Source organism: Ochotona curzoniae, unplaced genomic scaffold, assembly GCF_017591425.1.
Source record: "Ochotona curzoniae isolate NIBS_2020 unplaced genomic scaffold, NIBS_Ocur_1.0 contig_3819, whole genome shotgun sequence".
Lineage (NCBI taxonomy): Eukaryota > Metazoa > Chordata > Mammalia > Lagomorpha > Ochotonidae > Ochotona > Ochotona curzoniae.
The window spans coordinates 10,049,992-10,065,153 of record NW_024466004.1 but is presented as its reverse complement, the minus strand read 5'-3'; the positions used below and the strand labels follow the sequence as shown (position 1 = coordinate 10,065,153).

Sequence of the window (15,162 nt, the reverse complement as noted above, 5' to 3'; positions counted from 1 at the left end):
ATCAGATGGACAAATAAATCAAGAGGGTTAAAAGTTGGTTTGACTCTATCTGTTAAAAGAAATTATCTATAACAATTACTTGAACATGACCAAACAACAGTGTTGTAACAATCAAGCAAGTTATCATTTGCAAATAAATTCTTTGTAATTAAGCAGTGTGCTCTTTATAAAGGGAATTGAGTGGGCGAGTTAAAAAGCTAAAACACATTCTTAGGCCATGGGAATCATACACAAATGCTTTTTGACTAAGCTCGAGATTTTTAAGTTCATTGTTTTCCTCCTTAGCTCTCATGGGTCTAGTCTGCCCTGTCTATTGTGTACAGCGGATGAGCAGAATTTCTTAGCAAACAGTTACAGTGAGTAAATAATTATTCACTGGATTGCCAAAGTTACAAAGGCCTTAGCAATGCTGTGGCAAAAGTTAAAAACTATAATTTTATCTTCTAGTAACTCCATAGTTCTACTAACTGTCCCTCACTAAAAAATACACACAGATAACAAATTTTGCAAAGACACACCTTGTTCATGAGAGTAACACTAACTCATTTGGGATGAATTCCTCTTGGGGGCTCAACAAACTCTTACCCTTTTCAACAGAAAGGCAAGTACTCACTTCTGGGTTCCCGAGGACCATCCACTGTAACTTTAATAGCTCTGTGATAGGTGGCTACTTGGGGAGGATTTGTGAAGACAGTTATGGTCAAGGTGAAACTCTTGCCTGCAGACGAAAAGGGGAAAAACACATGGTGAATACAAGAAAGTCATACTGATGACTGTATAGCTTCATAGATGTCTAAATTTTTTCAGAAGAGGCAGTGAAATGAAGAACCACAACTCCTTACTGTAAGTTGGAAACCCTCCGATAGTCCCTTTAGGACTTTTGTGAACTCACTGAATGTTGAGACCATTCTTAACATTCTTTATAGCAGTATCATACGAGAAGGCTCCCTTTCCAAAAAAGCTTCTCAGTAGCAACAGTTGTAATAAAAACAAAACCCCGGTACACTTGAGGGTTCTCTTCCTTTCAGCTTTCTCCAACATGAGGAACATATCCAAGCACAGACAATTTTAGAAGTCTTTATTTAGGATTAGGTCATGACCCCATGAGAGAACAATGGTAAATCATTGTTGATTATGTTATTTACTTCACATGGCTTTAGCATTTCATTTGCTTAACTGCACTACAATAAGAAGATGAAAGAGGAAAGTTCTTATGGGAATCATTTTAACAGGAGCCAGTGTCTCCTGTCCTGGCCTTAATGTGCCTGTGGTATGATGATTTCATCATTACTGGAACAAGGTTTTTTTTTTCCTCCTCCCTGTCCACCCCTCCCCTAACATACAGCCCTGCTGTTAAACCTTGAAATAACTCCCTTATAGTGACTTCTTCTTCTTCTCTTTTTGCTAAATGTATATGACAACTCTTAAGAGCTGCACTTTGAGCAGAGGGCGTGCTTCCTTGAAATGTTGCATCTGATGCTTCAACTGAATGAGCTAAAAGCAATGAAAATAAGAGGAGGGCAGACAGAGGAAAAGTTCAGCAGCCGCCTTGCATGTCTGCTTTCTCCCGAAGAAGACACCAGACTCTTACCCAGACTCACTGACAGTTGTAATCAGTTAGATTTGCAACGGTTAGTCATGTCAGATAGTCAAAACTGCAAACTGTTACAAGACAGGAAAAGGTGGGCGTGAAACAGTGACTCAATAAAACATTCAGCAATCTTGGGCTGAGTCCTCATTTTGTCTGCTCCTGTAACCGACCTTTAAAAAGCTCCTTTTTGTTTTGCTTTGTTTTTTGTTTTGTTTTGCTGTTTTGCTTGTTTTTGTTGCTGTTGTTGTCAGACTCTTTTTCTCTTTACTGAGAGTTGAGGGTATTAATCTTAAACAATATGTAGCAATGCAAAGTCTAATGCAATCTTTTCAAAACTTAATATGGAACAGGTTACAGACAAGGCTTAATGTGGAACAGGTCTTCGGCTGTCAGGTCTAGTGAAGGGGTTTTCTTTTCAGTTCAGACCATGTAAAGTTTCTAAAATCTGTTTAAGACACACATCATTTGTTACTGAGGACGTATGTAGAATCTTAGGTCTTCTTGGTTATACTTTTTCCATGGCCAAGGGAGGAAAAATAGAAACGAAAAGGTAGAGATATGGGGAGGGGTGAACATGCAAAGATGAACTCTGACTGGAGACCCATTAAGAGCAGCCACTTCAAACACATCATTGTCTTCCGCCTTGCCATGACACACACACCCGTTTCACAGATGAGGACTTGAAGCCCAGAGAGGCTTAGCCATGTATCTATGATTAAACAATCAGGAAATAGGAAAATCAGGATCTGAACCCAGGCTCTCCAAACTCCAAAATTAACTAGTCTTACTTACTACCATTCTGCCACTTGCACCCCGCCCCCCCCCCATATTTTTTAAACAATGGGTAATTTACTCTTAGACATATCTCAGTCAGCACCATGTGTTCAAGAAACAGAGATACACATGGACAATTGTCATCTTTTAAGATGATGAAAGCATCTCTAACATATCAAATTTTACCCACTATATATTGGCTATTTCACATACTTAAGTAACTTAATTTGATATGGAAAAGAAGATTTATTGCAAACATTAAGACTAACCAGGGCTGGCAATTAGCTTACTGGTTAAGCCACTGCTTGGGATTGCCCATGTCCTGAATCAGAGAGACTGAGTTGAAATCCCATCTTTGCTTCTGATTCCAGCTTCCTGCTAATGAGAACCCAGAGAGGCGGCAATGACGGCTCAAGTACTCGGATCCTTTCCATATACACTGGGGACCAGACTGGATTCCCAGCTCCTGGCCTCAGCCCGGCCCAGCCATGACTGTTGCACGTATTTGGGGAATAAACCAGTAGACAGAAGACATCAGACATCTCTCTGCCTTGCTCTCTGTGTCTCTGCCTTTCAAACACTTTTAAATATATATATATATATTAAGAAGATTAAGCAGAACAAAACAGCCAAGAGTCTAAACTAGTTACAGAAAACTAAAAGCCTACAAAAACAGAGGTTAAAAACTTAAGAAGGAAGCAGGAAGTTGCTGTTTCAGCTGGAAATCTCAAAAACAGTGGAAAGATCTGGAACAGTGAAATAGCTAAACCTCCAGATTGAGAGTTAGGGTGCATTACAACACCAGAAGTGCCATCCAAGACCCAGGGCTGCATTTACAACAGCTATTCAGAAGGCACTTGTCATCCATGACACTAAACTTAATAAATCAAGGATGTGTCTATCTCAATTATGTTTAATGTCTATAATTAACCTATTGGAGATGCCATCCATATATTTAGTTAGACTCATTTAGCGAATATTTCTACTTTAGACCTTTACAATTTATTTAGAATTTTAAAAGTCCTTTATGTGTTTCTCAACTCCACCCTCATGTAGAAACCAAAGCAAAACTTAAAATTCACTCTTCAGACATCTAAATGTTCAGAGAGGAACCATTTTTTTCCATAAATACTTATTCATAAAAGGAAGGGGTTTGCAGGAGGAAACATGTATTTAAGCAAAACTATGGCCTTCCAAAATCAAAACATCAGGATCAAGATGTACTTTAACCTAAAACAAGACAAAAAGGTTCCTCCTGCTCTTATTGATTCCTTTAGAAAAAAACATACGCATAACACTGAATGACCTCTGAAAAACTACAGCCCAACCTGGAAATTGGTTTTCCATCCTACAATAATGATGCATTTCTTAAGTCAAATATTTAAGTGGGAAGTCATGATTTCCTTAGGTTAATATATAGAGATATAGATATCATTTTCCATAAATGATAAGTATGCAAACTCTTATCAATGGAGGCGCTTCCTTATAGAGTTATTCCTTACTGGGATAGCTAATTCTATCACCCACAACTTCATCATGAAAGTACAACATCCTCAAGTCATATATTTCCTAAAATAAAAGAGAGCAATGACACTGACAGATAATTCCAATCTAGCCTGATGGGTTGCCAGAAATAGTAGGGCGGGAGTCGGGAGAGGGCAGTGTGAGTGGATTGTATTCTAAATTGACAAAGCCTCATGCCCTATACACTGCAGATGGTTAACAATGCCGTAAATTAAAAAGCAGCATGCTTGCTGTCAAAAGGGAGGAAGCACAAAAACAAAAGACCAAAGCCATTTTAAACTCTTCTGCTTAAAATATGGAGAGAAAAGGAAAAAACAACTGCAAACCACCAGGCAATGCAAGTTCATTGAGGCTCTACCTTCATTCCATGGCACTTTTGAAAGTTGTGATCCATAGGACAACCCATAAAAGCCAAGGTAAAAAGTAATGGGACTCCATGGCAAATATAAAAATATTTTAATTTTTTTGAGAGTTTATGTTCCCACCAATGAAAAGCGAAAAATTGTACTTTTTGAAGAATTTGGTACTGCTATATTTGCTAAGGCTACTAAAACAAACAAACAAACAAAAAATCAACGCTGGGACAGAAAATACAGTGGTAGTGCTGTATTGATCCAGCTTAGTCACTTACAAAAAAAGTAGAAGTGTGGAAATCAAAGAGGAAGCTGGAAAGAATCTGCTATAAAGCAGGTCAGGTGCAAAGGGTACAAAGGCAGGTTAAAGAGTTTCCTGCCACTGAAACATTGGCTTATTTTTTTTTTAAGAGTGTGATCTCTTATCAGTGTTCCCTGCCCCTGTTTCCTCTTCATTTCACCTTGATATTACTGTTTCCTTTCATGCAACATTCATGTAGTGATTAAAAACTCTATTATTAGTGATAAATCAATTTTTCTTTCTCTCTCTACCCACCGTCCCAGCACCCCCCAACCTAAGTCTGGAAGACAAGTCTGGACCAATTTCTGCATCCTGCCTCTGGCAGCAGACTGTAGCATTTCAGATCCTCCACCAAGTCCCGGCTGCTTCAAAGGAAAAATCCTACTTTCTTCAGTTAAGATCATAAGAAATATAGGGGGAGGGGGTCAGCTCTGTTTGGACATAATTACACTTCATCAAAAGAAGCTTTCTTCATCTTCCATGCGTGAAAAGTCTGCAAGCAGTTAAGTCTGTCTTTTTTTTTAAATATAAAAATTGCTATTTGGGAAACCAGCCAAAACTCAGAAAGCCAATATAGTAAAACAGTGCACACCCTTTGTTTCTCTTTGAAGTTTCTTAAATAAATATGTTGAGGGTTTACAAAGTACACTATCACTTTGCCATAGTTTCTACTCAAATTGATCAGAAAAAAAATAATAAACTATGCAGCATCTATATGACACACATATACAAAAAAAAAAAAAGACAAACAAAAAGACTAGCTTGAATCTGTAAAGCAAAGCTAGATAATGCACCAAATCCTTTAAGTACTCAAATTCATCACTATGGTTAAAAAGAAAGTAATTATAATATTTAAGAAGAAGATGCTATTTGGAGCACACAGGTAAGTAACCATATTCACATTTCTCCTGTTTCTTTCTGAAAGAGATATCAGAGGAGGCAAGCTAGGAGAGGAAGAGAGAGAATTTAACTGTACTGTGGACCTACATCAGTAACAGAGGGTGGGGAATGAACACACACACACCCCAAATCTAATCAGCCAGTGCTGGTGCAGGATGTCTCTCTCTTTTCATTTAATGAAAGTAAACTAAAACTGATGCACAGATAACTCTTTTAGTTTTGATTGTACCAGAGGCTCTGCACCTCATTTTATTTCAAACAGCCTTTCAGTGACACTGTCTCATTAGCATGCATCATTTTTTTTTCAAGTGAAAAAGTACAACTTCTTGGCTCTGTTCCTAGAAAGTAAACTAAAACTACTCATCGGAAACAGCCTTGCTTGAATTTCCCTTATCAAGTTTTTACAATGGTAATAATTTGACATCTGATCCAAACTAAAGAGCAATTATTGGACATGGCTTCAAAACGGGTGCTTCCCATTTCATACTTCAAACACTGAACAGTGATTCCATAGCACTTTCTCATTTTATTTCACTTCAGTCCTAAAAGGGTACATTTTGCTTGTTCTTATCAACATACATACAAGGGAAATGCTAGTGTACATCATATTTCTAATAGGTAAATGACTAAAAGAAGTCTCTGTAGGTAAATAAAAGCCAAAATATTGGCCATCTTAGACTCCATTAAAAAAAAACATTAACTCCATTTATGAAACAGCTGTGGAAACCCTAAAAAGCATTATTTTTTTATTTTATGATCTTTTTAAGGATTCTTAACATTTGAATATGGATTGAGATCATGGGAATCCCTAAACAGCGTGAACCACCACACAGAATACTCACTCGTCCTGGCAACGTCACACAGTCACTTTCACATAGCTGATACATTAGTCATTCATTCAAATCAAATGCATTCCAATAAAAAAGCATGACTTTTCCTAGATTCTTATTGTGAGAAAAAATTAAATGATATAGAGGTAGCATATGTGATAAGCACAAAAAATGTTCCTAGCTGCTCTTGCTAGAATTTAAAGCAAAACTGTTATCACTGGGAAATGGAGCCAATGCGTTCATTTTTCTGACCTTTGCCATTCAATGTACTTGGTTGTTTGGCTTCTAATTCAGAACTTGATCCTCCAACTGTTTCCTCCTCTTCCATCCACTGCTCACACTAAACGTAGTTAGGAGCTAGCTCTTTCAAAAACATTGCTCAAAATTGCAATATTATAAAACAAATTTTAAAAGGCCTAAATACTCAGAAATAACACTTAACTGTGTTTGGGTATGTTTAAATAAAATGTTAAGTAATTCCACTCAGTGAAAGAAGGTGCTGACTTACATGCAGACTAGTCTACATTTCACCAGAGGATTCTATTGTGTTTATACCATTATCCACATTAAAAAAAAAAATTTAGAGACCCACCTCGTCCACTCCGGCCTACAAATCTCAGATCGTTGAACCTTGCTACTTGGTTTTTCATAACAGCAGAGGCATTTCGGAGCTCAGCAGAATAATTTTCGTCATTACCCGCCATGACAGTAACCACAGTCCCATCTGGTACCTCTCCAAGGGCTACCACCTACATGAAACAGGAAACACAGCAGCAATAATGGCACATTAGAAAAGCTTAGATTGAAAACAAACTTTCATTGTAAATGATGTCTTATCAGGCCTTAGTGCTCCAGCCGATAATAGCAAGCAAAGCATCTGTCCCTGGCTTAGGATGCCACTTCAAACAGAAATTCTGAGATCCACCCATTCCAAAAGGAGGCAAACATTTCCTGAATTTGTTGTTGGATTTTTTTTTTTTTTTGCAGAATTTGTGTACATTTGTATTAAATCCCCATGATAGGTTGTTCGTGGCAGCTATACCACAAAAGGAAGGTTGATGCCCCATCTGTAGATTGCAGCATGCATAGAAAGGCATTGCCTGTCTACCACTGGGAAAGCACTTGGGTACAATCTCAACCAGACCACAGGCTTAAAGAAAATCCAGCCTGCCCTATAGGCAAAGACTTAGGTGAAATCCTGGAGTTCCCGACTACATGGAGCACCAGAAAAAATGGGGTCTAGGGCCACCACTGTGGTGCAATGGGTTAAGTCATCGCCTGTGATGCCTGTGCCTGGGAAGACAGCAGAAGGTTCAAGTACTCGGGTCCCTGCAATCCACATGGGAGACCAAGACAGAGTTCCAGGCTTCAGGTTTCCACCTGACCCAGCCTGAGCCACTGCAATCACTTGAGGAGTGAACCAATGGATGGATGATTCCTCTCTCTCTCTCTCTAACTCTGCCTTTCAAATAAGTAAATAAATCTTTAAAACAGTGATACAGTCTACATACTGTCTCCTTACTTTGAGTTACATCTTTAGCTTTTAATGACTCTACAAACAAAATATCCACCCACAGTAAGATAGCCAAAGTCATCAAGAAGCTTACAAGCTTAGGTGCACAACAAAGCTATAGGCCAAACTGGAAATCATCAACGACTAAGTTACACTTTTATCCTGAAATACTGCTGTTTATCTTCTATTCTAAGCTGCCCTTAGTCTTGAAAAGTTAATCGGGGCCCTAGCAAGATAGCCTAGTGGCTAAATCCTCACCTTGAAATTGTTGGGATTCTATATGGGTGCCAGTTAATGCCCCAGCTGCTCCACTTCCCAGCCAGCTCCCTCTTTGTGGCCTGGGAAAGAGTAGAGGACATCCAGAGCCTTGTGACTGACCCTACACCTGCATGGGAAACCCAGAAAAAGCTCATGGCCCCTGGCTTTGGATTGGTTCAGGTCCAGCTGTTAACAGCCACTTGGGGAGTGAACCAGCAGATGGAAGATCTTTCTGTCTCTCCTTCTATCTGTAAATATGACTTTCCAGTAAAAGTAAATAAATCTTTAAAAAAAAGTTGATCTGGGTGGCAATTCTATGACGTAGTGGATTAAAGCCACCACCAGCAATGCTGGCATCCCATATGGATGCACTTTAGTCTTGATTGCCCTACTTCTGATCCAGCTTCCGGCTAATGCACTTGGAAAACTAGCAGAAGACGCCCCAAATCCTTGGACCCCTGCAACCATTTGGGAGACCCAGAAGAGGCTGTTGGCTTAAGACCAACCCAGCTCTGGCAGTAGTTACCATTTGGAGAGTGAATCAGCAGAAAAAAGACCTCTCTTTCTAACTGTAACTCTGTCCTTCGCGAACATAAATATATATATATTTTTAAAGTTAATCTAATACAAGTTAACTCAGTCAAGTAAAGATCCAATAGAACCAGTTTTTGAAGCTAATAAGACTAAGACTCCAGATGAAGAGTCACACTTTAACTTATGTCTGGTAACTTAACAATGTGTCCCTCTGATTAGCACAGAATCTGGAAAGTGCAGACCCCTTAGCCATATTGATGGTACTTCCAAAAGTTCAAGGAAAATGGAGCCAAAAAATATCTCTCCTTCTCTCTCTCTTTTTCCTTTTTTTTTTTTTTTTGACAGAAGTTTATTTATTTGCGAAGGGACCAGGTGAGCAGGAAAGGGAGAGGGAAGGGGAAGCACCTCAGAGAGAACGCCGGGAAGTAGGGTGCCTCTCAAAACAGGAGGGAGAGACACTCAAAAATCTCTCTTTTCATTAAAAAAAAAATCTTAGGCCATATGTGCTATAAAACACACTATTCTTAGTCCACTGTTACGAGATTACACCTCAACAACAGTACTTTAAATCAACTATCTTCCTTTACTGATTATCTCTTTATTGAGCTTTCAAACGCCCTCTAGCTTTCTAAGCACTGTTTCCAGCTAAAGCTAAAGTAGCCTTCTATTCCCATTGATAGCCCAGATGTGCTTATCTATCTGACAAATACCCATGTATCTCTACTTCCAGTGCTATTCTATTCTTGAACAAGATTCCCAGAAGACAAACTCAAATATTTAATCCTAGGCTCCCAAAATACCTGACATAGATGCTCATTAAAACAGTTGCTGGCACAATGGCTGAAATGGCTAATGTTCTGCCTACAAGAGCCAGCATCCCTTATGGGTACCAGTTTATGTCCTGGCTACTCCACTTCCCATTTAGCTCCCTGTTTGTGGCCTGGGAAAGCAGTGGAAGATGAACCAAAGCCTTGGGACCCTGCACCCACATGAGAGACCAGGAATAAGCTCCTGGCTTTGTATCAGCTCAGCTCTAGCCCTTGCAGCCATTTGGGAAGTGAATCAGCAGATAGAACATCTTTCTCTGTCTCTCCTATCTGTAAATCTGCCTTTCCAATAAAAATAAATAAATCTTTAAGACAAACAAACAAACAAAAAAGAAAACTCCTACAGTATGATAAAACAGACACCATGTTTTCATTTTGTAGCTAAATTTTCCCCATCCATGAACCTAGCTTTCCCCACCACCCGGCCACCACATCCTCTCCTCCAAACATGAAAACAGGCAAATAAAAAAAATTCCATCAGTACTTTTGTCACTTTCAGGGTTTTTTTTAGGCTATTTCTCAGTCCCATTCTTTCCTTGTTACTTGAATTTGTTACTTTGCTATCTGTACTTTGCATTTTGTTGTTCAAGTCAAAACCGCAAAGCTTTGCTTTATCAAACCCAATTTCCACAGCATCCAACTAAGATTGCAGTGAGCATCATTTCAACATATATATGCATGTATCTGTCTACTATCTTGAAATACCTAAGGCTGAGGGATTCACTCCTAGAAGAACACATTATTATATTAGTTTGGAAACTACACGAGGGAAGGGCCTTTATTCATCTTGTTCATCTTGGTGATATATGTGCCCCACACAGTGCCCAGAACATAGGTGTTTGATAAACACGTTTGAAATGAGTAAATGAAAGAGATCCATAAAAGAGTACCTCTGCCCACAGCTAGGAGTCTAGGGAGCTATCAGCTAAAATGCTAAAATGCTAAGAGAGAGAGAGGAGTTGCAGGTCAGCATCTGTCCCCAACAGCTGTGTGCCTGCTCTGGTTTCTGACTTCCCAGAGGAGAGCGAATCATGCTGACTATCCTTGGGCTACCTCAGTCTGAGAGGTCTCCTGGGTCAGGATTTATAAATGCCTTAGGACAATTTCTCCTCTGCATCCTTGACCTGGTGCCACAGTTAGCACTGCACTCCTGAGAGAAGCAACGTGTTTTTCAGTGTTTTAACTGCATCATGCCAAAACTGCCAACATTTGAAAATACTAAAACAATTGACCACCTTTGCCAGTATTCATCTGGATGGTAGGCATTTTGTGCACACAGCATACTGTGTTTTAACACCTGCTGTGTGGCTTTCTATGTCAAAGTAAATATGGAACCAGTAAGTATATGAGTAAGAACTGAAGAAAAGCCGTTCTGTATGAGAATGGTTACACTAAAAATCAAGGCGATCCACTTCTTTCCCCCACTTTGCTGCAACCTCACACAAATAACTTCGTCTCCAGGAACCAAAGCCTTTCAACATAAATGCAAAATAAAATTTTAAATCTCTAAGATGTGGAAGCAAAGTGTAATTTATAACGATGTGCTTTTTTTTTTGTACCATGAGAAGGATAGCAATATTTTGTTCCAAATCCACTGCCTGCTGAGCACAGGCTGTCACCATACGCACCCTCACGGGGTTCGCCTGAACATAGGATTCTTCATGCCACATCCTACTATGTTCTTCAGTGTTGGGGAGGTACAAGAAGGCTGTTGGTGGGTTTTATTCCCATCTAGCTAAATCTCACAAACAAAAGAGAAATCTGTCCTAGTATCAAAGTTTTCAACAGCTCTAGGACATTATCATTTTTCTGCATATTTTTAACATAATGGATATTTTTTAGAAAGAAAAAAAGAAAATTGATTCAATATGAGAAAATATGGGAAAAAGATCCCTAAGAGGGAAAAATATAAATCCATTTCACTTTGCCTAAGTAGCATAAAAATGATCATATTAATCAGTGGTAAGTTTCATGTATCACATTTAGCAAAACAAATAGATAATCACAAGTTATATGAGTCTCCTGTAAGGTTTAGGATTTGGCCTGAAAAAGTAAAAAAGCTAAACAATACAGCAACAGTCTTTCCTGTTATGCGCAAATTCTGATTTAACAGATGTATATATAGATATATAGATACAAATATATATAGCTTTTTTTTTCTCCTGTAATTCACCCTACGAAGCCAAACTCCCAATGTTTTTCTGGGAGGAGAGGGGAAGTATGTGTTGGAGATGAGGGGAGTACTGTATTTGACTCAACATCCATTGGAACTATAATTACATGTTTGAGAAGTTTTTGGATGTAGACCTCTGAAACTAAAAAGTTTCCCTTGGAGATTCTCAATTGTGTTTATCTAAAAGAAAACCAAAAGAATCAAAAATTCTTTGCACATCTCATCTGTACCAAATCCAAGCAATGAAAAAGCATACTAAGGGGTAAAACACAGTTAAAAATCGCTGTTCAGTTAGGAGCAGGCATGAATTAAAGTTTGTATCTGTAACCCAATGCAAAATCAGATTTTGTAGCAAAACCTTAACAATTACATTCCTAGGACTTTTTAAAATATAAGGCATACAAATTCAAGCAATTTAATGGGAAAGGGAGAAGTAACTTTCAGTGTTACCATTACAGAACAGAAAGTCCTTTACTTTAGCACACCTCATCACATGATATGCACCCTGAATGAAATAAAGGGATCCTTAACTCGAGCAATGCTATTGAAGTCTTGCATGAGACGCCTTACGACTTTAACATGAACTATTCCAAAGAGAACCAATGGAGACTTAACTCAGACCCTTTAGAGGGTTTCTATAGTCTTATCACATGGAAATTAAAACTGTCCACTACATTTTCATGGTAGAAATTTATCCTTAGCTACTTGATTACTCTTACAGGCCAACAACATTTGGCACATTGCACTTGCAGTACAATTGTAATCTAATTTTTTAAGCCAGAATCCGATAAAAATCCAGTAAAAAAATAAATGAGACTAACTGCAAAAAGCAGAAATGGTATGTTTATGGTAATTATTTAAAGATAATGATAAATAAATTTTTTAAAATACTTTGACAGAAGGACTACACTATTGTAATAATATGGGAGAAATCAGTTGCAGCGAGGGATTTTGGGAAGGGGTAGGGAAAATCCCAGAGCCTATGGAATTGTACCATAAAATAGAGAAAAAAATATTTTGACAAATACTACAGTTAATTTTTAGAACTTAATCCAAGATTTACAAAAAAGCCATTTGAATTCCAGAGAGAAAAAATAAATACATCATTTATATATTTTAGAATTTGAAATGACATACATACAGATGGCAACGGGGAGAAAAACAATGAAAGATATCTACCACACTTTTCTTACATACATATTTTCTAAAAAATGTTTTAAATATTGATTTTTCATCTAAAATTTCTTGTTTTGGCTGCCTTATTTAGATATTAAACCCAAAAATATTTAACTGCAGGTGCTTTTAAGCCGTGACACAAAAATGCATCCTTTTTTCACATAATTTTAAAATCTCCTTTGATTTACTCAGTTTTGCACAGTAATTTGTATTGAGCTTACTGATGATTTAACAGATTTGGTACCTATTTCCCACTGTTCGAATATAATTGGATTTTAAAACATACAAACATGAAAACTAATCGTTAAATACACAAGGGAAAATATAATTCACCAATGTTTAGTATTTGCTAGTTGCATAATTGTTTTTGAAGAGGAAAATGGCCAATGATGTCAAAAAGTATTTTCAAATAGAAATTGCTCTGTCATTTTGAAACCCTCCTTGTAACAATACTGAAAGTTCTTATTAAAGATACAAAATCAGCTACAAGTACTGTATCATAAATCTAAAAATGTGCCTTCTTCCCTTAATATTGTCAGGAAAATGGATGATTCACACCAACTGTCCAGTGTTCTGTAACTTAAGACAGTACAATAGGCTTACACTACTTTTAGTCTTAAAACATACCTCTGGACTTAAAAACTTCTGCATGGTGTATTAGTTTAATCTATTTAAAGACACTTAGTTATGAACCCCAACATCAGCCTTCTAGTGGAAATGTTGACAGACCCCTCACTGAAAGGCCTCCAAGAGGCAGCCTGGACACAGTCCATGTTTCCTCCACTATTTTTAAATGACCCCTCGGCTAAGGAGTCGCATTTGCAAAATAGCTTCTTTGTCACTAGAATCACCTAGGACAGCAGGGGCCTGGGACCTCCTAATAGCATGCCTTCACTATTTTAAGCTTTCAGTGAGATACACCTGAAAGAAATGTTAAAAATATTTCCATTTCCTTGACACCTGGGGGAACTGGACATTTCAAAACTGCAGCACTTTGCTAAAAACACTGTACAGATAAATAACTTTACAAAGGTGTCAAGTACACTGGCTGGCTTTTACATTTTTACATATCTACTGAAAATGAGTACTTTTTAATCATCCCCAAATAAGATCAAATGAGCAATATTCATAATCACTTAGTTCTTAATGTAATGCACTGTTAGCATTATGTTGAAGCTCTATTTATATTAGCATATAAAAACACAGTCTACTAAATTCATTTCTGATTGTCTCAGAACAGTGCCAAGTTGAGTGTCACCGGCATAGAATACTAGACTCAATCCATGTTGTATTGATTTGGATATCAGACTTCACAACAATTAAGTCCTCAGTGTGTGTGTGTGTGTGTGTGTGTGTGTGTGCATTCACCTATCTGCTATCCATCCAATACTCCAATTTATTTTGTACATAGCTCTAAATAGAATAGCCAAACTGCTGTCACCACTTCTAAATTGGAGACGTCTTCACACAATTTCTTCACTGCAGATGTGTTTGATTACATTGCTACAGTGTGGAAAGTCTGCTGCTCTCTAACTTTAAATCCAAAAGTAAGGCAAAGAAAGGGCGTTTTTACACCATTCAGGTGGAAAAGACAAAACTGTTGTGGGAAAATGTGAATATTTGAAGTAACTACACTTTTTTTTTTTTCAGCAAAAGAAACTGCATTGTGGAGATTTCAGCTATCCTCCCACTTGTTTAATTCCATTCAACACAGGTATGGGGTGAAAGTCAAGTTTTACGATAACTAAATTCCTTATTCAGTTAATATGAATTAAAATGCTCAACTTACTAAGGCCTTGTGTTATCTATTTTCGGTTTACTGGTTAAAATAACAAAAATGGACTCTGCATAATTAACAAGTATGATGAATCGCAAAGAAATCTATTTTCAAAACCTTCTCAAAGGCTCATAGTGAGAAAATCTAGGGAATGAAAGTATCCAAATAGCTCAAACTAAATCACATTTTACCTTTACGCGAAAAATGTCCTTTCCATTCAGAATACTATTCAGCATCATAAACCTAACAGTTCAAGACAGGCAAGCCCCAAACATATTTGGCAGAAGAGCACACAGAACTTTCAACATCTGCATATCTTTACAAACATAAACACCTATCCCTTTATTTTCACATAACCTGATCTGCAAAGTGCAAAGTCCTGTACTGTGCAAAGTGCCTGCAGTTTCTCCATTTTTGCTGTTTTTTTTTTTTTCTTCCTACAAGGCTTTTTGGTCTAGTTTTGGGGACTTTGGCGGGAGGAGGGGATTGGACACAAATTCCCATGGTCCCATGGGGCTAATTAGAAAATTCTGGGCCTTTGAATGGTGTACCGTGTAGAAGATATCTCCTGTATGGAAATTTAATTTTCTATAATTCACATGTACTGTGATTTTTATGCTGCAAGAAACAG

At 37.8% G+C, this 15,162-nt stretch overlaps 1 protein-coding gene across 12 annotated transcripts in view; it reads right to left on the bottom strand.

The window, feature by feature from the left end:
- The window catches only part of RUNX2 (RUNX family transcription factor 2), a 207,271-nt gene that overhangs the window by 108,438 nt on the left and 83,671 nt on the right, over positions 1 to 15,162 (bottom strand). For 11 of the 12 annotated variants that reach the window (XM_040983479.1, XM_040983478.1, XM_040983476.1 and 8 more), the window contains 2 exons: positions 6,866 to 7,022; positions 614 to 718 (listed from right to left, as the gene is read on the bottom strand). In XM_040983479.1, coding sequence (XP_040839413.1) covers positions 614 to 718; positions 6,866 to 7,022 — 262 coding nt within the window. The remainder of the gene's footprint in view (positions 1 to 613; positions 719 to 6,865; positions 7,023 to 15,162) is intronic. The other variant, XM_040983487.1, reaches the window with a different exon arrangement.